The 22,086-nt window shown below is 53.7% G+C and overlaps 1 protein-coding gene across 4 annotated transcripts; it reads left to right on the top strand.

Annotated features, from left to right (window-relative positions):
• The first annotated feature begins 1,558 nt into the window (after positions 1-1,558).
• Positions 1,559-20,351, top strand: RFX5 (regulatory factor X5). 4 transcript variants are annotated; one of them, XM_075845004.1, is made up of 10 exons: positions 1,559-1,661; positions 9,280-9,414; positions 15,194-15,227; positions 15,313-15,395; positions 16,124-16,243; positions 16,321-16,437; positions 16,590-16,671; positions 16,754-16,952; positions 17,032-17,138; positions 19,239-20,351. In XM_075845004.1, exons 2-10 carry the CDS (start codon positions 9,299-9,301, stop codon positions 20,118-20,120), a joined length of 1,740 nt encoding a protein of 579 aa, XP_075701119.1. In that variant the 5' UTR covers positions 1,559-1,661; positions 9,280-9,298; the 3' UTR covers positions 20,121-20,351. The 4 variants fall into 4 exon arrangements, with proteins under 4 accessions (XP_075701119.1, XP_075701117.1, XP_075701118.1 ...); XM_075845002.1 differs by lacking the exon at positions 1,559-1,661 and adding an exon at positions 8,266-8,765; XM_075845003.1 differs by lacking the exon at positions 1,559-1,661 and adding an exon at positions 8,267-8,765 and having other exon boundaries at positions 17,035-17,138.
• Positions 20,352-22,086: the final 1,735 nt, after the last annotated feature.

Genomic DNA, 22,086 nt, shown 5'->3' with positions numbered 1-22,086 from the left:
TCTGAGCCGGGGGTAATAAATCAGGTATCTGAGCCGGGGTAATAAATCAGGTATCTGAGCCGGGGATAATAAATCAGGTATCTGAGCCGGGGGTAATAAATCAGGTAACTGAGCCGGGGATAATAAATCAGGTATCTGAGCCGGGGTAATAAATCAGGTATCTGAGCCGGGGTAATAAATCAGGTATCTGAGCCGGGGGTAATAAATCAGGTATCTGAGCCAGGATAATAAATCAGGTATCTGAGCCAGGATAATAAATCAGGTATCTGAGCCGGGGGTAATAAATCAGGTATCTGAGCCGGGGGTAATAAATCAGGTATCTGAGCCGGGGGTAATAAATCAGGTATCTGAGCCGGGGGTAATAAATCAGGTATCTGAGCCGGGGGTAATAAATCAGGTATCTGAGCCGGGGGTAATAAATCAGGTATCTGAGCCGGGGGTAATAAATCAGGTATCTGAGCCGGGGGAATAAATCAGGTATCTGAGCCGGGGGAATAAATCAGGTATCTGAGCCGGGGGTAATAAATCAGGTATCTGAGCCGGGGGTAATAAATCAGGTATCTGAGCCGGGGTAATAAATCAGGTATCTGAGCCGGGGTAATAAATCAGGTATCTGAGCCGGGGTAATAAATCAGGTATCTGAGCCGGGGTAATAAATCAGGTATCTGAGCCGGGGTAATAAATCAGGTATCTGAGCCGGGGGTAATAAATCAGGTATCTGAGCCGGGGTAATAAATCAGGTATCTGAGCCGGGGTAATAAATCAGGTATCTGAGCCGGGGTAATAAATCAGGTATCTGAGCCGGGGTAATAAATCAGGTATCTGAGCCGGGGTAATAAATCAGGTATCTAAGCCGGGGTAATAAATCAGGTATCTGAGCCGGGGGTAATAAATCAGGTATCTGAGCCGGGGGTAATAAATCAGGTATCTGAGCCGGGGTAATAAATCAGGTATCTGAGCCGGGATAATAAATCAGGTATCTGAGCCGGGGTAATAAATCAGGTATCTGAGCCGGGGTAATAAATCAGGTATCTGAGCCGGGGTAATAAATCAGGTATCTGAGCCGGGGGTAATAAATCAGGTATCTGAGCCGGGGTAATAAATCAGGTATCTGAGCCGGGGTAACTAATGACCGCTATGGTGAGGAGGATCAGGGCGTCGCCTACGGAGTGAAAATGAGAGATTGTCAGCTCCTCTGTCACACCACTGATGTGAAGGAGAATATTCTCTGGTCTACAGAAGGAAGAAGAAGCAGGTAATCATCTCACACACGGCTCTGTGCTGGGACTACGACCCCCAGCATGTCCTGAGGGGGGGGGGGGGGTTAACCTATGAGGGGACTGGGCATTTCTTATTGGTCACGCCTTTCCATGATGTCACTTTTTTACGGAGGGGCGTGGTCTATCTACTCCATTGCGTCTCAACCTGTCTTGAATGTTGTGACACGAGACACACACCCTTTTGCGCGCCTAATAACATAAACCAATCAAATTACTGTTACTAAGCAGAAGTCGGCGCATTATCCAATGAAAACTCTTGTCCTTTTAGTTTCCTGGTATGTTTCGACAAGGCAGCCAATGGAATTTCCAGCCGAGAAGAAGAGACGCTGTTCTCTAAGCCAATCAGAAAAAAAAGATTCGGCGGAGGCTCCCGTGGTGGCGGTAGGTTGATTCCCGGGTATTTTTACTTGTGTCCGTGGGGGTCATTATGTCCTGGACCTCAGTGACGGGTCACACGGGCGCGTGCAGGTCCCTTGTCTCCGTGCAGCGGCCTTCACACGCAAAAGCTATCATATCGCGATAGACGGCTGTCACGAGTGGGCGGAGACACGTGGGGGCGAAATAGCTGAGGATGAGGTCACCGGGTAATAATACCCCGCCCAAAGCTGGGGGAGGGGGGCAGATGCGGCGGGTGACCCGCATAATGGCGCGCACCCCAATACCTCATTAATAAACGCTGCGCCCCTCTCGGGTGTGTGGGGTTCGGCTACGTAAATCTGCGGCAGAATTGCCCGCGCGTCTATTTTCCGGATGGCGTGCGCGGTGTATAAAATATTAGATCCGTTTGTATTACCGGCGCGATTGGGGCAAAATTTGCGCCTAAATCCTGAATGAGTCCTTGATGTGTGAACACGGCGTTCAGGTTCCCGTACACGGAGCGTTTTTTTGCGCCACATCTTCCTCCTGCAGGCGTTCAGACCATTGTACGAAACTCAAAGTAAATCTGCCGCGTCGTTGTTGTGTTTCACCGGCTGCGAGGCAAAAACCGCTATTTGTACGGCGCTAATTGTCCCCGGATTACTAATGACGTCGCCTCGTTGTCACTCCCGGATTATTGTTACAATTTCCATCCCGTGTCACATCCGTCAACGTGTGAATGGCGGCGTCTGTACATGAACGATCTGGCGCGTGGCCGCGGTATAATGCCGGAGATCACGCGCTCGTTCCGCTGCATTGTGAACGGAGGAGACGCAGGAAAAATAACCTTAGGCCCCGAGCACACGACCGTGTCTGTAATCGCTGTCCGCGAGGCCGGCCGCATAAAGTAAGGGAGCGCGGCCCGTAAACAGCAAAACATAGATCGTCTGATATTTAGCGGATTCTTTCTACGGCACGGACACCATGTAAATATACGGGAAGGTGTCCATGGGCAATAGAAATGAATCGGTCCGTAATTACGGATCAATTCTACGGTTGTGTGCACGGGGCCTTAGGCCCCAGGCACACGACAGCAAAAAACCTCCGTTCCGCAAAAACGGAGCCATTCACTTTCATTGAACACTGACACCTTTCGGTAGCACTACGGAAGGTGTCAGTGCCGTGGAAATGTTCCGGGAATTATGGAACATGTCCGTTCTTTCGCATTTTGTATGGGAGCACGGCCCGAAAATGCGGCTGTCAGTCAGCGGCCGGCCGTGCCCGCAGTCGCGGGCCGTGATTGCGGGCACGGTCGTGTGCATGGGGCCTTAGGGTGTATTTACGTGTTGTTTAGTTTTTTCGTTTCGTTTTTTTTTTAAAAAGGCGCATGGTTTGTCATAATTACAGAAAACACATCCGGTTCCCACAACTCAGGATCGAGTCATAGCAGAAAAACCCTACAAACATTCTGTGCTGATCAGCGGGTCAGGCTTCTTCTCTGTCCTCTGGCGATCAGCGGGTCCGGCTTCTCTGTCCTCTGGCGATCAGCGGGTCAGGCTTCTTCTCTGTCCTCTGGCGATCAGCGGGTCAGGCTTCTTCTCTGTCCTCTGGCGATCAGCGGGTTAGGCTTCTTCTCTGGCGATCAGCGAGTCTGGCTTCTCTGTCCTCTGGCGATCAGCGGGTCCGGCTTCTTTTCTCTCCTCTGGCGATCAGCGGGTCAGGCTTCATCTCTGTCCTCTGGCGATCAGCGGGTCAGGCTTCTTCTCTGTCCTCTGGCGATCAGCGGGTCAGGCTTCTTCTCTGTCCTCTGGCGATCAGCGGGTCAGGCTTCTTCTCTGTCCTCTGGCGATCAGCGGGTCAGGATTCTTCTCTGTCCTCTGGCGATCAGCGGGTCAGGCTTCTTCTCTGTCCTCTGGCGATCAGCGAGTCCGGCTTCTTCTCTGTCCTTTGGCGATCTGCGGGTCTCGCTTCTTCTCTGTCCTCTGGCGATCAGCGAGTCCGGCTTCTTCTCTGTCCTTTGGCGATCTGCGGGTCTGGCTTCTTCTCTGTCCTCTGGCGATCAGCGGGTCCGGCTTCTTCTCTGTCCTCTGGCGATCAGCGGGTCTGGCTTCTTTTCTGTCCTCTGGCGATCAGCGGGTCAGGCTTCTTCTCTGGCGATCAGCGGGTCAGGCTTCTTCTCTGGCGATCAGCGGGTCAGGCTTCTTCTCTGTCCTCTGGTGATCAGCGGGTCCGGCTTCTTCTCTGTCCTCTGGCGATCAGCGGGTCCGGCTTCTTCTCTGTCCTCTGGCGATCAGCGGGTCAGGCTTCTTCTCTGTCCTCTGGCGATCAGCGGGTCAGGCTTCTTCTCTGTCCTCTGGCGATCAGCGGGTCAGGCTTCTTCTCTGTCCTCTGGCGATCAGCGGGTCAGGCTTCTTCTCTGTCCTCTGGCGATCAGCGGGTCAGGCTTCTTCTCTGTCCTCTGGCGATCAGTGGGTTAGGCTTCTTCTCTGTCCTCTGGCGATCAGCGAGTCCGGCTTCTTCTCTGTCCTCTGGCGATCTGGCTTCTCTGGTGAACTGTGGGTCTCGCTTCTTCTCTGGCGATCTGCGGGTCTGGCTTCTCTGTCCTCTGGCGATCAGCGGGTCAGGCTTCTCTGTCCTCTGGCGATCAGCGCGTCAGGCTTCTTCTCTGTCCTCTGGCGATCAACGGGTACGGCTTCTTCTCTGTCCTCTGGCGATCAGCGGGTCAGGCTTCTTCTCTGGCCTCTGGCGATCAGCGGGTCAGGCTTCTTCTCTGTCCTCTGGCGATCAGCGGGTCAGGCTTCTTCTCTGTCCTCTGGCGATCAGCGGGTCCGGCTTCTTCTCTGTCCTCTGGCGATCAGCGGGTCCGGCTTCTCTGTCCTCTGGCGATCAGCGGGTCAGGCTTCTTCTCTGTCCTCTGGCGATCAGCGGGTCAGGCTTCTTCTCTGTCCTCTGGCGATCAGCGGGTCAGGCTTCTTCTCTGTCCTCTGGCGATCAGCGGGTCCGGCTTCTTCTCTGTCCTCTGGCGATCAGCGGGTCCGGCTTCTCTGTCCTCTGGCGATCAGCGGGTCAGGCTTCTTCTCTGTCCTCTGGCGATCAGCGGGTCAGGCTTCTTCTCTGTCCTCTGGCGATCAGCGGGTTAGGCTTCTTCTCTGGCGATCAGCCAGTCTGGCTTCTCTGTCCTCTGGCGATCAGCGGGTCCGGCTTCTTTTCTCTCCTCTGGCGATCAGCGGGTCAGGCTTCATCTCTGTCCTCTGGCGATCAGCGGGTCAGGCTTCTTCTCTGTCCTCTGGCGATCAGCGGGTCAGGCTTCTTCTCTGTCCTCTGGCGATCAGCGGGTCAGGATTCTTCTCTGTCCTCTGGCGATCAGCGGGTCAGGCTTCTTCTCTGTCCTCTGGCGATCAGCGAGTCCGGCTTCTTCTCTGTCCTTTGGCGATCTGCGGGTCTCGCTTCTTCTCTGTCCTCTGGCGATCAGCGAGTCCGGCTTCTTCTCTGTCCTTTGGCGATCTGCGGGTCTCGCTTCTTCTCTGTCCTCTGGCGATCAGCGGGTCCGGCTTCTTCTCTGTCCTCTGGCGATCAGCGGGTCTGGCTTCATCTCTGTCCTCTGGCGATCAGCGGGTCAGGCTTCTCTGTCCTCTGGCGATCAGCGGGTCAGGCTTCTTCTCTGTCCTCTGGCGATCAGCGGGTCAGGCTTCTTCTCTGTACTCTGGTGATCAGCGGGTCCGGCTTCTTCTCTGTCCTCTGGCGATCAGCGGGTCCGGCTTCTTCTCTGTCCTCTGGCGATCAGCGGGTCCGGCTTCTTCTCTGTCCTCTGGCGATCAGCGGGTCCGGCTTCTTCTCTGTCCTCTGGCGATCAGCGGGTCCGGCTTCTCTGTCCTCTGGCGATCAGCGGGTCAGGCTTCTTCTCTGTCCTCTGGCGATCAGCGGGTCAGGCTTCTTCTCTGTCCTCTGGCGATCAGCGGGTCAGGCTTCTTCTCTGTCCTCTGGCGATCAGCGGGTTAGGCTTCTTCTCTGTCCTCTGGCGATCAGCGAGTCCGGCTTCTTCTCTGTCCTCTGGCGATCTGGCTTCTCTGGTGAACTGTGGGTCTCGCTTCTCTGGCGATCTGCGGGTCTGGCTTCTCTGTCCTCTGGCGATCAGCGGGTCAGGCTTCTCTGTCCTCTGGCGATCAGCGCGTCAGGCTTCTTCTCTGTCCTCTGGCGATCAGCGGGTCAGGCTTCTTCTCTGTCCTCTGGTGATCAGCGGGTCCGGCTTCTTCTCTGTCCTCTGGCGATCAGCGGGTCCGGCTTCTCTGTCCTCTGGCGAACGGCGGGTCAGGCTTCTTCTCTGTCCTCTGGCGATCAGCGGGTCAGGCTTCTTCTCTGTCCTCTGGCGATCAGCGGGTTAGGCTTCTTCTCTGGCGATCAGCCAGTCTGGCTTCTCTGTCCTCTGGCGATCAGCGGGTCCGGCTTCTTTTCTCTCCTCTGGCGATCAGCGGGTCAGGCTTCATCTCTGTCCTCTGGCGATCAGCGGGTCAGGCTTCTTCTCTGTCCTCTGGCGATCAGCGGGTCAGGCTTCTTCTCTGTCCTCTGGCGATCAGCGGGTCAGGATTCTTCTCTGTCCTCTGGCGATCAGCGGGTCAGGCTTCTTCTCTGTCCTCTGGCGATCAGCGGGTCAGGCTTCTTCTCTGTCCTCTGGCGATCAGCGGGTCAGGATTCTTCTCTGTCCTCTGGCGATCAGCGGGTCAGGCTTCTTCTCTGTCCTCTGGCGATCAGCGAGTCCGGCTTATTCTCTGTCCTTTGGCGATCTGCGGGTCTCGCTTCTTCTCTGTCCTCTGGCGATCAGCGGGTCCGGCTTCTTCTCTGTCCTCTGGCGATCAGCGGGTCTGGCTTCTTTTCTGTCCTCTGGCGATCAGCGGGTCAGGCTTCATCTCTGTCCTCTGGCGATCAGCGGGTCAGGCTTCTCTGTCCTCTGGCGATCAGCGGGTCAGGCTTCTTCTCTGTCCTCTGGCGATCAGCGGGTCAGGCTTCTTCTCTGTCCTCTGGTGATCAGCGGGTCCGGCTTCTTCTCTGTCCTCTGGCGATCAGCGGGTCCGGCTTCTTCTCTGTCCTCTGGCGATCAGCGGGTCCGGCTTCTCTGTCCTCTGGCGATCAGCGGGTCAGGCTTCTTCTCTGTCCTCTGGCGATCAGCGGGTCAGGCTTCTTCTCTGTCCTCTGGCGATCAGCGGGTCAGGCTTCTTCTCTGTCCTCTGGCGATCAGCGGGTTAGGCTTCTTCTCTGTCCTCTGGCGATCAGCGAGTCTGGCTTCTCTGTCCTCTGGCGATCAGCGGGTCCGGCTTCTTTTCTCTCCTCTGGCGATCAGCGGGTCAGGCTTCATCTCTGTCCTCTGGCGATCAGCGAGTCAGGCTTCTTCTCTGTCCTCTGGCGATCAGCGGGTCAGGCTTCTTCTCTGTCCTCTGGCGATCAGCGGGTCAGGCTTCTTCTCTGTCCTCTGGCGATCAGCGGGTCAGGATTCTTCTCTGTCCTCTGGCGATCAGCGGGTCAGGCTTCTTCTCTGTCCTCTGGCGATCAGCGAGTCCGGCTTCTTCTCTGTCCTTTGGCGATCTGCGGGTCTCGCTTCTTCTCTGTCCTCTGGCGATCAGCGGGTCCGGCTTCTTCTCTGTCCTCTGGCGATCAGCGGGTCTGGCTTCTTTTCTGTCCTCTGGCGATCAGCGGGTCAGGCTTCATCTCTGTCCTCTGGCGATCAGCGGGTCAGGCTTCTCTGTCCTCTGGCGATCAGCGGGTCAGGCTTCTTCTCTGTCCTCTGGCGATCAGCGGGTCAGGCTTCATCTCTGTCCTCTGGCGATCGGCGGGTCAGGCTTCTTCTCCGTCCTCTGGCGATCGGCGGGTCAGGCTTCTTCTCTGTCCTCTGGCGATCAGCGGGTCAGGCTTCTTCTCTGTCCTCTGGCGATCAGAGGGTCAGGATTCTTCTCTGTCCTCTGGCGATCAGCGGGTCAGGCTTCTTCTCTGTCCTCTGGCGATCAGCGCGTCTGGCTTCTTCTCTGTCCTCTGGCGATCAGCGGGTCCGGCTTCTTCTCTGTCCTCTGGCGATCAGCGGGTCAGGATTCTTCTCTGTCCTCTGGCGATCAGCGGGTCAGGCTTCTTCTCTGTCCTCTGGCGATCAGCGCGTCTGGCTTCTTCTCTGTCCTCTGGCGATCAGCGGGTCCGGCTTCTTCTCTGTCCTCTGGCGATCAGCGAGTCCGGCTTCTTCTCTGTCCTTTGGCGATCTGCGGGTCAGGCTTCTTCTCTGTCCTCTGGCGATCAGCGAGTCCGGCTTCTTCTCTGTCCTTTGGCGATCAGCGGGTCAGGCTTCTTCTCTGTCCTCTGGCGATCAGCGGGTCCGGCTTCTTCTCTGTCCTCTGGCGATCAGCGGGTCTGGCTTCTTTTCTGTCCTCTGGCGATCAGCGGGTCAGGCTTCATCTCTGTCCTCTGGCGATCAGCGGGTCAGGCTTCTCTGTCCTCTGGCGATCAGCGGGTCAGGCTTCTTCTCTGTCCTCTGGCGATCAGCGGGTCAGGCTTCTTCTCTGTCCTCTGGCGATCAGCGGGTCAGGCTTCTTCTCTGTCCTCTGGCGATCAGCGGGTCAGGCTTCTTCTCTGTCCTCTGGCGATCAGCGGGTCAGGATTCTTCTCTGTCCTCTGGCGATCAGCGGGTCAGGATTCTTCTCTGTCCTCTGGCGATCAGCGGGTCAGGCTTCTTCTCTGTCCTCTGGCGATCAGCGAGTCCGGCTTCTTCTCTGTCCTCTGGCGATCTGCGGGTCTGACTTCTCTGTCCTCTGGCGATCAGCGCGTCTGGCTTCTTCTCTGTCCTCTGGCGATCAGCGGGTCTGGCTTCTTTTCTGTCCACAGGTGATCAGCGTGTCCGGTTACGAGTGCAGACATAAGATTTCATGCGTCCCTAGGAAACAATATTACCAGCAATAACAAGTGCCATTAAACTGCGATCTACCGCGATCACACAATGTAATAATCGTAGTGTGTATTATCACCGCGGAGACCGGGCCATATACTGGGTGTATAATAGAGTGTCAGCCTAGATGGTAAATACTTCGGACACTTGATTTGTGGGCTGATAATAATGACCAGGTGGAAGCTGGGTGTGATTAGTGGGGTGCACAGGTGAGTTCAGGGTAATAGTGGGCTGTTCTGGTGATTGCGGGTGTACCGGTGATAGTGGGCTGTTCTGGTGATTGCGGGTGTACCGGTGATAGTGGGCTGTTCTGGTGATTGCGGGTGTACCGGTGATAGTGGGCTGTTCTGGTGACTGCAGGGTGATTGTAGGTGATAGTGGGCTGTTCTGGTGATTGTAGGTGATAGTGGGCTGTTCTGGTGATTGCGGGTGTACCGGTGATAGTGGGCTGTTCTGGTGACTGCAGGGTGATTGTAGGTGATAGTGGGCTGTTCTGGTGATTGCGGGTGTACCGGTGATAGTGGGCTGTTCTGGTGACTGCAGGGTGATTGTAGGTGATAGTGGGGTGCTCTGGTGATTGTGGGGTGATTGTAGGTGATAGTGGGGTGCTCTGGTGATTGTAGGTGATAGTGGGGTGCTCTGATGATTGTGGGGTGTACTGTGACTGTGGGGTGATTGGGCAGTATTGGCTGTATAGCGTCACCGCTCTTTGGCTCCCCTTAGGTCCTGTACACAGGAGGGAATGGCCGAGGACGTGCTATATGAAAACATTTCTAAGAAGGGAGGACTGACGGCTGGAGACGCCCAGGAGGAGACAGAGCCAAGTAATCTCCTGCAGAAACTGCGCAACCGTATCACGTGAGCAGCTGGTCTCCTATTATACCTGTGATGTGTAGTGTGCTGAGATGTGTCCGGCCCACAGAGCTGACACTCTACAGCTGCATTCCTCTATATAATGATGGTGAATCTGGTAATTAGATTATTTGGGTGTACATGCTTCGTTATACACTGTAAATCCCTCATCTTCTTGATTTTATAACATACATATACCTCCCCCAGCATTGCTGATTCCGTTTTAGCTGCACCCTTATAACATCCATTACGAACAGACACTTGTGTAAAGTCTATCAGGTAATGCATCTACAGTCATGTGAAGTGTGGAAAAAAATCCACTATCCATAAAAGTTCACAGATAAGATCATGGACACAAGAGCTTACAATCTATTGCTGTAGGTGGGTATTATGCCCTTGATGCGGGAGTGTACCTTCCTCGGTTACTTTCTATGGAAGTTCTTATTCACTGGTTAGTTATGTCATTGGTTCTCGACTGCAGTGAGACCTTGTCACGTCGGGTTCGTGGACCCACTGGGCCGTACCGTCTTGGCAGTAAGGCAGCTGGCCAACAGGACGCAGGTCAAAGTCTATAGTTCGTATAGGGTACCTGTGGCAGCTCGGACAGTAGCAAGGCAGGAACTTGGCAGCAGGTGGACGTCAGGCGTGGAGAAGCAGGACAGGCGTGGAATACAGCACAGCACGGCAACAGCTCAGCACGGCAACAGCTCAGCACGGCAATAGATCAGGATACAAGTACAGGATACAGGAGCAGGAAACACTGGGAGCAGGAAACACTAGGGCCATATACAAGACAGACTAGGAATACACAACAAAGCTCAGGCATAGAACTAGGGGGCTGGACCCCTCTTATAGTCCAGAGTACTCACGGGTCAAAGTTCATGAACAAGGTCCAGAGTGCGCGCTGCCCCTTTAAGAGTGGGCACGAGTGTGCGCGCGCACCCTACGGGATCCGGCAGTGGTGAGTAGACGCAAGCGCTGGCTTCTCCTGAGGAGGAGGCTGGGGGCCAGCACTTGCCGACTCGTGGCTGCGACTGTCAGGGGGAGAACGGAGCTGACAGCCCGCAGCCACGGACATGACAGACCTGCTCTGGGTGTGATAAAGCTCCAGGACCGACCTGTAAGATTGATCATGTATGGCAACAGTGAGACCCTCTCTGGGTGTGATCGATCTTACAGGTCAGTCCTGGAGGTTTATCATGTACGGGTGCAGTGAGACCCTCTCCGGGTGTGATCGATCTTACAGGTCGGTCCTGGAGGTTTATCATGTACGGGTGCAGTGAGACCCTCTCCGGGTGTGATCGATCTTACAGGTCGGTCCTGGAGGTTTATCATGTACAGGTGCAGTGAGACCCTCTCCGGGTGTGATCGATCTTACAGGTCGGTCCTGGAGGTTTATCATGTACGGGTGCAGTGAGACCCTCTCCGGGTGTGATCGATCTTACAGGCCAGTCCTGGAGGTTTATCATGTATGGGTGCAGTGAGACCCTCTCCAGGTGTGATCGATCTTACAGGTCGGTCCTGGAGGTTTATCATGTACGGGTGCAGTGAGACCCTCTCCGGGTGTGATCGAATCTTACAGGCCAGTCCTGGAGGTTTATCATGTACGGGTGCAGTGAGACCCTCTCCAGGTGTGATCGATCTTACAGGTCGGTCCTGGAGGTTTATCATGTACAGGTGCTGTGAGACCCTCTCCAGGTGTGATCGATCTTACAGGTCGGTCCTGGAGGTTTATCATGTACAGGTGCAGTGAGACCCTCTCCGGGTGTGATCGATCTTACAGGCCAGTCCTGGAGGTTTATCATGTACGGGTGCAGTGAGACCCTCTCCAGGTGTGATCGATCTTACAGGTCGGTCCTGGAGGTTTATCATGTACAGGTGCAGTGAGACCCTCTCCGGGTGTGATCGATCTTACAGGCCAGTCCTGGAGGTTTATCATGTACGGGTGCAGTGGGACCCTCTCCGGGTGTGATCGATCTTACAGGTCAGTCCTGGAGGTTTATCATGTACAGGTGCAGTGAGACCCTCTCCGGGTGTGATCGATCTTACAGGTCAGTCCTGGAGGTTTATCATGTACAGGTGCAGTGAGACCCTCCCCGGGTGTGATCGATCTTACAGGCCAGTCCTGGAGGTTTATCATGTACAGGTGGAGTGAGACCCTCTCCGGGTGTGATCGATCTTACAGGCCAGTCCTGGAGGTTTATCATGTACAGGTGCAGTGAGACCCTCTCCGGGTGTGATCGATCTTACAGGTCGGTCCTGGAGGTTTATCATGTACGGGTGCAGTGAGACCCTCTCCGGGTGTGATCGATCTTACAGGCCAGTCCTGGAGGTTTATCATGTACGGGTGCAGTGAGACCCTCTTCGGGTGTGATCGATCTTACAGGTCGGTCCTGGAGGTTTATCATGTACGGGTGCAGTGAGACCCTCTCCGGGTGTGATCGATCTTACAGGCTATTCCTGGAGGTTTATCATGTACGGGTGCAGTGAGACCCTCTCCGGGTGTGATCGATCTTACAGGCTGGTCCTGGAGGTTTATCATGTACGGGTGCAGTGAGACCCTCTCCGGGTGTGATCGACCTTACAGGTCGGTCCTGGAGGTTTATCATGTACGGGTGCAGTGAGACCCTCTCCGGGTGTGATCGATCTTACAGGCCAGTCCTGGAGGTTTATCATGTATGGGTGCAGTGAGACCCTCTCCAGGTGTGATCGATCTTACAGGTCGGTCCTGGAGGTTTATCATGTACGGGTGCAGTGAGACCCTCTCCGGGTGTGATCGAATCTTACAGGCCAGTCCTGGAGGTTTATCATGTACGGGTGCAGTGAGACCCTCTCCAGGTGTGATCGATCTTACAGGTCGGTCCTGGAGGTTTATCATGTACAGGTGCTGTGAGACCCTCTCCAGGTGTGATCGATCTTACAGGTCGGTCCTGGAGGTTTATCATGTACAGGTGCAGTGAGACCCTCTCCGGGTGTGATCGATCTTACAGGCCAGTCCTGGAGGTTTATCATGTACGGGTGCAGTGAGACCCTCTCCAGGTGTGATCGATCTTACAGGTCGGTCCTGGAGGTTTATCATGTACAGGTGCAGTGAGACCCTCTCCGGGTGTGATCGATCTTACAGGCCAGTCCTGGAGGTTTATCATGTACGGGTGCAGTGGGACCCTCTCCGGGTGTGATCGATCTTACAGGTCAGTCCTGGAGGTTTATCATGTACAGGTGCAGTGAGACCCTCTCCGGGTGTGATCGATCTTACAGGTCAGTCCTGGAGGTTTATCATGTACAGGTGCAGTGAGACCCTCCCCGGGTGTGATCGATCTTACAGGCCAGTCCTGGAGGTTTATCATGTACAGGTGGAGTGAGACCCTCTCCGGGTGTGATCGATCTTACAGGCCAGTCCTGGAGGTTTATCATGTACAGGTGCAGTGAGACCCTCTCCGGGTGTGATCGATCTTACAGGTCGGTCCTGGAGGTTTATCATGTACGGGTGCAGTGAGACCCTCTCCGGGTGTGATCGATCTTACAGGCCAGTCCTGGAGGTTTATCATGTACGGGTGCAGTGAGACCCTCTTCGGGTGTGATCGATCTTACAGGTCGGTCCTGGAGGTTTATCATGTACGGGTGCAGTGAGACCCTCTCCGGGTGTGATCGATCTTACAGGCTATTCCTGGAGGTTTATCATGTACGGGTGCAGTGAGACCCTCTCCGGGTGTGATCGATCTTACAGGCTGGTCCTGGAGGTTTATCATGTACGGGTGCAGTGAGACCCTCTCCGGGTGTGATCGACCTTACAGGTCGGTCCTGGAGGTTTATCATGTACGGGTGCAGTGAGACCCTCTCCGGGTGTGATCGATCTTACAGGCCAGTCCTGGAGGTTTATCATGTACAGGTGCAGTGAGACCCTCTCCGGGTGTGATCGATCTTACAGGTCGGTCCTGGAGGTTTATCATGTACGGGTGCAGTGAGACCCTCTCCGGGTGTGATCGATCTTACAGGTCAGTCCTGGAGGTTTATCATGTACAGGTGCAGTGAGACCCTCCCCGGGTGTGATCGATCTTACAGGCCAGTCCTGGAGGTTTATCATGTACAGGTGCAGTGAGACCCTCTCCGGGTGTGATCGATCTTACAGGTCAGTCCTGGAGGTTTATCATGTACAGGTGCAGTGAGACCCTCTCCGGGTGTGATCGATCTTACAGGCCAGTCCTGGAGGTTTATCATGTACAGGTGCAGTGAGACCCTCTCCGGGTGTGATCGATCTTACAGGTCGGTCCTGGAGGTTTATCATGTACGGGTGCAGTGAGACCCTCTCCAGGTGTGATCGATGTTACAGGCCGGTCCTGGAGGTTTATCATGTACAGGTGCAGTGAGACCCTCTCCAGGTGTGATCGATCTTACAGGTCAGTCCTGGAGGTTTATCATGTACGGGTGCAGTGAGACCCTCTCCGGGTGTGATCGATGTTACAGGTCAGTCCTGGAGGTTTATCATGTACGGGTGCAGTGAGACCCTCTCCGGGTGTGATCGATGTTACAGGCCGGTCCTGGAAGTTTATCATGTACGGGTGCAGTGAGACTCTCTCCGGGTGTGATCGATCTTACAGGCCAGTCCTGGAGGTTTATCATGTACGGGTGCAGTGAGACCCTCTCCGGGTGTGATCGATCTTACAGGTCAGTCCTGGAGGTTTATCATGTACAGGTGCAGTGAGACCCTCTCCGGGTGTGATCGATCTTACAGGTCAGTCCTGGAGGTTTATCATGTACAGGTGCAGTGAGACCCTCTCCGGGTGTGATCGATCTTACAGGTCAGTCCTGGAGGTTTATCATGTACAGGTGCAGTGAGACCCTCCCCGGGTGTGATCGATCTTACAGGCCAGTCCTGGAGGTTTATCATGTACAGGTGCAGTGAGACCCTCTCCGGGTGTGATCGATCTTACAGGTCAGTCCTGGAGGTTTATCATGTACAGGTGCAGTGAGACCCTCTCCGGGTGTGATCGATCTTACAGGCCAGTCCTGGAGGTTTATCATGTACAGGTGCAGTGAGACCCTCTCCGGGTGTGATCGATCTTACAGGTCGGTCCTGGAGGTTTATCATGTACGGGTGCAGTGAGACCCTCTCCGGGTGTGATCGATCTTACAGGCCAGTCCTGGAGGTTTATCATGTACGGGTGCAGTGAGACCCTCTTCGGGTGTGATCGATCTTACAGGTCGGTCCTGGAGGTTTATCATGTACGGGTGCAGTGAGACCCTCTCCGGGTGTGATCGATCTTACAGGCTATTCCTGGAGGTTTATCATGTACGGGTGCAGTGAGACCCTCTCCGGGTGTGATCGATCTTACAGGCCGGTCCTGGAGGTTTATCATGTACGGGTGCAGTGAGACCCTCTCCGGGTGTGATCGACCTTACAGGTCGGTCCTGGAGGTTTATCATGTACGGGTGCAGTGAGACCCTCTCCGGGTGTGATCGATCTTACAGGCCAGTCCTGGAGGTTTATCATGTACAGGTGCAGTGAGACCCTTCTCCGGGTGTGATCGATCTTACAGGTCGGTCCTGGAGGTTTATCATGTACGGGTGCAGTGAGACCCTCTCCAGGTGTGATCGATCTTACAGGCCGGTCCTGGAGGTTTATCATGTACGGGTGCAGTGAGACCCTCTCCGGGTGTGATCGATCTTACAGGCCGGTCCTGGAGGTTTATCATGTACGGGTGCAGTGAACACCGTTTTATTGGTAACAAGTCTGCTCTTTTATTTGCCTCATGTGTTTACTTTTTGCCTTCTTTTCATTCTCCAGGAAATCAGTTCAGAGTAAAGTGGACGGTATACTGGTACGTAGCCTTCATCTTGTCTCCCCTCTGTCGTGTGTTCAGTGTGAGCGCTCTCACCCACCCTCCAGCTTCTCTCGTTCTACAGGGCGACGTTCAGAAGTTGTCCGACTATGACAAACTTTACCTGTATCTGCAGCTCCCACCAGGACCCAGCGGCCCAGAGAAAAGGTATGTGCAGAGATAGAGCGCGCCGGGGACTCGGCCCTGACCAGTCTGATGGACGGCCAATCACCGGCAGGAATTATGGGCGATGTTCACACAACCTGTGTAGGGGGTTGTTCTGCAGCAGGTGCAGGGAGTTCTGCCATCTCTATTCAGATGAACGGGACAGCTGTAACAACTCTGCCGCATGTGCATATATTCTTATACCTACCCCAGCATTGCTGCTTTACACTTCAGTCTTGATCTAAAGCTGCATTCAGTTCTTAAGTCTGTTGTCATTATTCTACATGACGAGACTTGCGACACATAACATTAGGGTTATTGCCATCCTTGGCTGGTATTTACTTGAATGGAGCGGAGGTGCAATACCAGACACATCCCATGGACAAGAGAGGCGCTGTGTCTGGAAAAAATGCAGAACCATTGTGATCTCCGACTAGATAACGCCAGTGGGAACGCAGCCACGTTCATGTACTACTCTGAAATGAAGCCAGTAGCCACATGGGGGTGGTAGTTGGGGTATAATCCTTTTACGCAGTGAAAATGTTCTCACATGGCAGGAAGTACCCAATAGAGTAACAATGAATGTGGGAAATGACATGAGCGCTGCGTTGAAGTCTTCACGTTGCGGTATTATTAGTAGTTGCGGCTTCGTTGTATGTTGACAGTGGGACGGGCTATAATAACACAGCATGTTAGAAGCAGCCATTAATGGACTCTCTGTGTCTGAGCAGCCTGGACGTGAGCTCCGTCACCACAGCTGAACATATGCACGCGTGTACGTGGATCCGCAATCACCTGGAGGAGCACACCGACACATGTCTGCCCAAACAGGACGTGTACGATGCCTACAAGTGAGTATGATAAGAGCCGTGGCTCCGCTGCCTCATCACCACCACCACCTCACAGTCCATTCTGTCTTCTCCCACAGACGTTACTGTGACAACCTGTGCGGGAGACCTCTCAGTGTTGCCAACTTTGGGAAGATCATTCGAGAGATATTTCCTAATATCAAGGCAAGGAGGCTGGGAGGAAGAGGACAGTCCAAATATCCTTCCAGTGCGCTCGTAGACGGGGCTATTTGTTCAGGCTGCTAGCACAGGTCGCGGTAATGAAATGTAGCAGTGAATGGCATTTTCTGAAAGGGTATGTTCGGGGTGGGGGAATCCCATACAGGTCTGTCCCCTTAACTACATGAACGTATTGCTACAGCGGTCTGCGGAGGAAGAGCATGGTGAGCATGCCACCCTTACCCAGCTTGGACCTGAAGATGACAGAAAGTGTAAGCTTACGTCCGTCTACCCGTGCCCGTGCTCTCCTCATATATATATATATATATATAACCGTCGTGTCCTTCTCCACAGTCCGAGCTGACGGACCTGGTCCAGTCTTACAATAATGACGTCATAAACGCCTCCTGCGCTCTCATCTGTAACTGGGCTGAGAAGATACTGAAGAGATCTTTTAACAATGTGGTGGAGGTCGCCCAGTTCCTTATTCAGCAACACATCATTAACCCCCGCAGCGCCAACGCAGAGCTCGTCCTCTCCATGGTTCTTTCAGGTGATCTTCATACTGTCCCTCCCCTCAGGATTTCCAGCACTCCGATATGTCACTTATTGGGTCTCATTTCTTTTTGAAGCAGACAATTCTCAGAGCAGCGGACAGAAGGTTCAGAAGCAGCCGCCAGAGGCAGCAGGGAGTAAGAGGCCGGGGTCCCCTGACAGCGGAGCAGAAGCAGCCACTAAGGTGTGTGAGATTAGCTATTTCCCTTTCTATCTGCTCTATGTGTGACTGGTTACTGTCTTGTCGTGGTGGCTCCTGGCAGGACTGTTTCTATGGTTACTCTAGTCGTTGTGGCTCCTGACAGGACTGTTTCTATGGTTACTCTAGTCGTTGTGGCTCCTGGCAGGACTGTTTCTATGGTTACTCTAGTCGTTGTGGCTCCTGGCAGGACTGTTTCTATGGTTACTCTAGTCGTTGTGGCTCCTGGCAGGACTGTTTCTATGGTTACTCTAGTCGTTGTGGCTCCTGGCAGGACTGTTTCTATGGTTACTCTAGTCGTTGTGGCTCCTGGCAGGACTGTTTCTATGGTTACTCTAGTCGTTGTGGCTCCTGGCAGGACTGTTTCTATGGTTACTCTAGTCGTTGTGGCTCCTGACAGGACTGTTTCTATGGTTACTCTAGTCGTTGTGGCTCCTGGCAGGACTGTTTCTATGGTTACTCTAGTCGTTGTGGCTCCTGACAGGACTGTTTCTATGGTTACTCTAGTCGTTGTGGCTCCTGACAGGACTGTTTCTATGGTTACTCTAGTCGTTGTGGCTCCTGACAGGACTGTTTCTATGGTTACTCTAGTCGTTGTGGCTCCTGGCAGGACTGTTTCTATGGTTACTCTAGTCGTTGTGGCTCCTGGCAGGACTGTTTCTATGGTTACTCTAGTCGTTGTGGCTCCTGGCAGGACTGTTGCTCTGGTTACTCTAGTCGTTGTGGCTCCTGGCAGGACTATTGCTATAGTTACTCTCCTGTAGCTGTGGCTCCTGGCAGGACTGTTGCTATAGTTACTCTCTTGTCGTTGTGCCTCCTGGCAGGACTGTTGCTCTGGTTACTGTCTTGTCGTTGTGCCTCCTGGCAGGACTGTTGATCTGGTTACGGTCCTGTAGCTGTGGCTCCTGGCAGGACTGTTTCTATGGTTACTCTAGTCGTTGTGGCTCCTGGCAGGACTGTTGCTATAGTTACTCTCTTGTCGTTGTGGCTCCTGGCAGGACTGTTTCTATGGTTACTCTAGTCGTTGTGGCTCCTGGCAGGACTGTTGCTATAGTTACTCTCTTGTCGTTGTGGCTCCTGGCAGGACTGTTTCTATGGTTACTCTAGTCGTTGTGGCTCCTGGCAGGACTGTTGCTATAGTTACTCTCTTGTCGTTGTGGCTCCTGGCAGGACTGTTTCTATGGTTACTCTAGTCGTTGTGGCTCCTGGCAGGACTGTTTCTATGGTTACTCTAGTCGTTGTGGCTCCTGGCAGGACTGTTTCTATGGTTACTCTAGTCGTTGTGGCTCCTGGCAGGACTGTTTCTATGGTTACTCTAGTCGTTGTGGCTCCTGGCAGGACTGTTTCTATGGTTACTCTAGTCACTGTGGCTCCTGGCAGGACTGTTTCTATGGTTACTCTAGTCGTTGTGGCTCCTGGCAGGACTGTTTCTATGGTTACTCTAGTCGTTGTGGCTCCTGGCAGGACTGTTTCTATGGTTACTCTAGTCGTTGTGGCTCCTGGCAGGACTGTTTCTATGGTTACTCTAGTCGTTGTGGCTCCTGGCAGGACTGTTGCTCTGGTTACGGTCCTGTAGCTGTGGCTCCTGGCAGGACTATTGCTATAGTTACTCTCCTGTAGCTGTGGCTCCTGGCAGGACTGTTGCTCTGGTTACTGTCTTGTCGTTGTGCCTCCTGGCAGGACTGTTGATCTGGTTACGGTCCTGTAGCTGTGGCTCCTGGCAGGACTGTTGCTATAGTTACTCTCTTGTCGTTGTGGCTCCTGGCAGGACTGTTTCTATGGTTACTCTAGTCATTGTGGCTCCTGGCAGGACTGTTTCTATGGTTACTCTAGTCGTTGTGGCTCCTGGCAGGACTGTTTCTATGGTTACTCTAGTCGTTGTGGCTCCTGGCAGGACTGTTTCTATGGTTACTCTAGTCATTGTGGCTCCTGGCAGGACTGTTTCTATGGTTACTCTAGTCGTTGTGGCTCCTGGCAGGACTGTTTCTATGGTTACTCTAGTCGTTGTGGCTCCTGGCAGGACGCTTGCTCGTTTTTGTTTGTTCTTTTTTTGCTCTCGTGAATTATTCTTGTGTTTGTTTTCAGAACAAGAAGACGGCAAACACCCATCCTGGCAGTCCCCCACAGGTGAAAAAACGCCCCCCAGAACCTCAGAAGCCAGCCAACAGCCCGCAGGTTGATGCCCTGGTGGCCCGTCTCCCTGTTCTGTTACCCCGACTTCCCACAGAAGAGAAGTATGTGAGTTCCAGCCCCCCGGTCCGATATAATCCACCCATCCTGGCGCCAAACATAATCCCTGGACAATTAAAAGTGTCCCCCTTGCCTTTTACACATGGGATCCCCCTCACAGTGACTGGAATGAATGGGACTGGACTGGTCTCTCAGCCGGTGGCACCCCCAGTCATCAGCATGATTTTGCCGGATATGAGTAATCTGGAATCTCACACTCTTGGTAAAACCAACCAGAACGGCAGCAAGGACTTTGCAGTGGCGAGCAGCACGGCAGACAGTAAAGGAGCCAAGCGCCCTGCAGCATCTGCTTTACTGCCTACTGAGGAGGGACCCTCGAAAAGAAAGAGGGGTCGCCCAAGAAAGATGGATGCTGCTAAACCACCTTCCCAAGCAAACATGGCTCCAGGGAGGGTCGTCATAGACAGCACCTCTGAGCAGAGCAAAGACAGTGACAGGGAGTCCATCAGCGCTTCAGTGTTACCCCAGCCATTCACACAAGACCGAACCTCCATTATCGGAGCCGACAACCAGCTCTTAGTATCTCACACACCAGTACACATAGTGGAAGCTACAGCCGGGACAGAAACAAAGATGCCCGCAGAGACTGTCCCAAACCAGGTCAGTGTCATCCAAGATGGCCGACAGAGCTTGGCTCAGTGGACTGTACGTCCTGGGGACGGCCAAAAGCGACAGCAAGGTTCTGATGAGACCTCCACCATGGGTCAGGCTGAATGAGAGGTGGTCTGGAATCTCTCTATCCAGATCAGCTGCTGCCCGTTGTCACCCAATAACACGTCGGCACAGTAGACCTGTCCTAGGGTCCAGTGCAGGAGAAGAGCCATATGGTCATAACCATGACTGACTAACTGTGATGTCATCATATATACACCGCCCCTGCAGTCCTCTGCCCCGTGTATCATATGTAAACTGTTCACAGGTTGGGTAACATGACATTTCTTACAAACAGCCTGGGCTTTGTGTGTGTGTAGGGCTGAGCGAGCGTGTGTCTCCCCTGCCGGGTGTGCATTGACTGTCAGAGGTGAGCGCTGCGGCATAAAGTGTCTGCTGTAAGGGGTCAGTTTCTGGTTGATATGTCCGCCTTGAGTAATTGAGGGTCTCTCATAGACCGCCTGATTCAATGTCCTTGCCGAGACTGAACACAAATCTGGGCACACTGATGACAGTGTAAGTTCCTATGTCTGCACCCCCCCCCCCCACCCTATGTGACCACCTGTCATGTATAGACTCCTTCAGCTATTTACCATTTTAGTCTGGCCCTGCCGGAAACTACTGCTTTTCTCAGCCGGGGGGAGGGTCGGCTGCTTGTCTGCCGGTTTCTAACCCTGTACAAGCTCTTCTATATAATGAAGCAGAGTACAGGACCGGCAGGACCTGGACCAGGCAGTGTACTCATCCTTCATCGGTTCTGACTAATACAACACGAGTGAAGAGGACGTTCTGTACAGCAACACGAGGGGGAGCAGAAGACGGGGTATGGGAATAATCGTGTCATGGACAGGGTGACCCCCTATATAGGAGTCATTCTAGTTTACCCTGGTTCCATATTTCCTTACAGAAGTCAAACGCCCCCAGCACTCCAGTGAAATAAACCAGTATACCCTAGAGTGGGATCCTGGTCCTTGATAGAACGTCCCCCCATAACACAGACACCAGCAGGGCCATCATGGGACAGCAGGATGTGCTGGAATCTACACAGACCTCAGTACTGACAGTTGTCACTGGAGGTGCATTAAGCAGTGACCGGTAATCTAATGCAGAAAAAACACATCTCCCACAATGCAATGCGGCCTTTCATATCCCTGGGCTCACTGGTAGCTGCAGTAAGGTCTGGTGATGTCGGGGCCACATCCAGCAACACTGAGTACCCCTGCAAAGTCTCCAGAAAACCCCCAATCCATCTACGTGCTTCAGTCTTCTGTATGAGACACGTACTAGTTACATCTGTTTATGGCAGAGTCGGGTGACTACGTGCACTAGTTACATCTGGTTATTTCAGAGTCTGGTGACTACGTGTACTAGTTACATCTGTTTACGGCAGAGTCGGGTGACTACGTGTACTAGTCACATCTGTTTATGGCTGTCATGCCCATGGCCGCGGGCCATTAGGCTCACTCACCTGATGGCCGCAGCCATGGATCTGCGAGCGCTGGCCCCAGCCTCCTCCTCAGGAGACGCCAGCGCTCACTTCCACTTACCTCGGCCGGGTCCCATCGGGTGCACGCGTGCCCGCTCTTAAAGGGCCAGTGCGTGCACCTGAGTTAAAGTCAAAATTAGCCCATGAGTACCCTGGACTAGAGGGGCCCATCCCCTTCCTGCCTTACCTGAGCCTTGTTGTTTTACCTTAAGTTTGTTTAAGCGAATGGTCTAGTGTTTCCCGTTCCTGCTACCTGTAAGGCTGGGTTCACACGACCATGCTACGTCCGTAATGTACGGAACGTATTTCGGCCGGAAGACCCGGACCGAACACAGTGCAGGGAGCCTGGCTCCTAGAATCATAGTGATGTACGACGCTAGGAGTCCCTGCCTCTGCGTGGAACTACTGTCCTGTACTGTAATCATGATCTGCTGCAGAATCCTCTGCTGCAGACACTGCTTTAGACTGGCAGGTCACGCGGGTACCCGTAAGACCCAAGACCTGATAACCCGTCATTTCTGGTGGCCCACGCTGCCCAAGGACATC

The sequence above is a fragment of the Rhinoderma darwinii genome, chromosome 12 (assembly GCF_050947455.1).
Source record: "Rhinoderma darwinii isolate aRhiDar2 chromosome 12, aRhiDar2.hap1, whole genome shotgun sequence".
Taxonomy (NCBI): domain Eukaryota; kingdom Metazoa; phylum Chordata; class Amphibia; order Anura; family Rhinodermatidae; genus Rhinoderma; species Rhinoderma darwinii.
The sequence above is the reverse complement of the archived record's forward strand: the minus strand, read 5'-3'. Positions and strand labels throughout refer to the sequence as shown.

Coding starts and splice junctions, on each gene's coding strand:
- RFX5 (XM_075845002.1), top strand. CDS start 8,725: ATGACCAGGTGGAAGCTGGGTGTGATTAGTGGGGTGCACAG. Junction 9,415..15,193: donor AAACTGCGCAACCGTATCAC/GTGAGCAGCTGG, acceptor TTCATTCTCCAG/GAAATCAGTTCAGAGTAAAG. Junction 16,438..16,589: donor GGAGGAAGAGGACAGTCCAA/ATATCCTTCCAG, acceptor AACTACATGAAC/GTATTGCTACAGCGGTCTGC.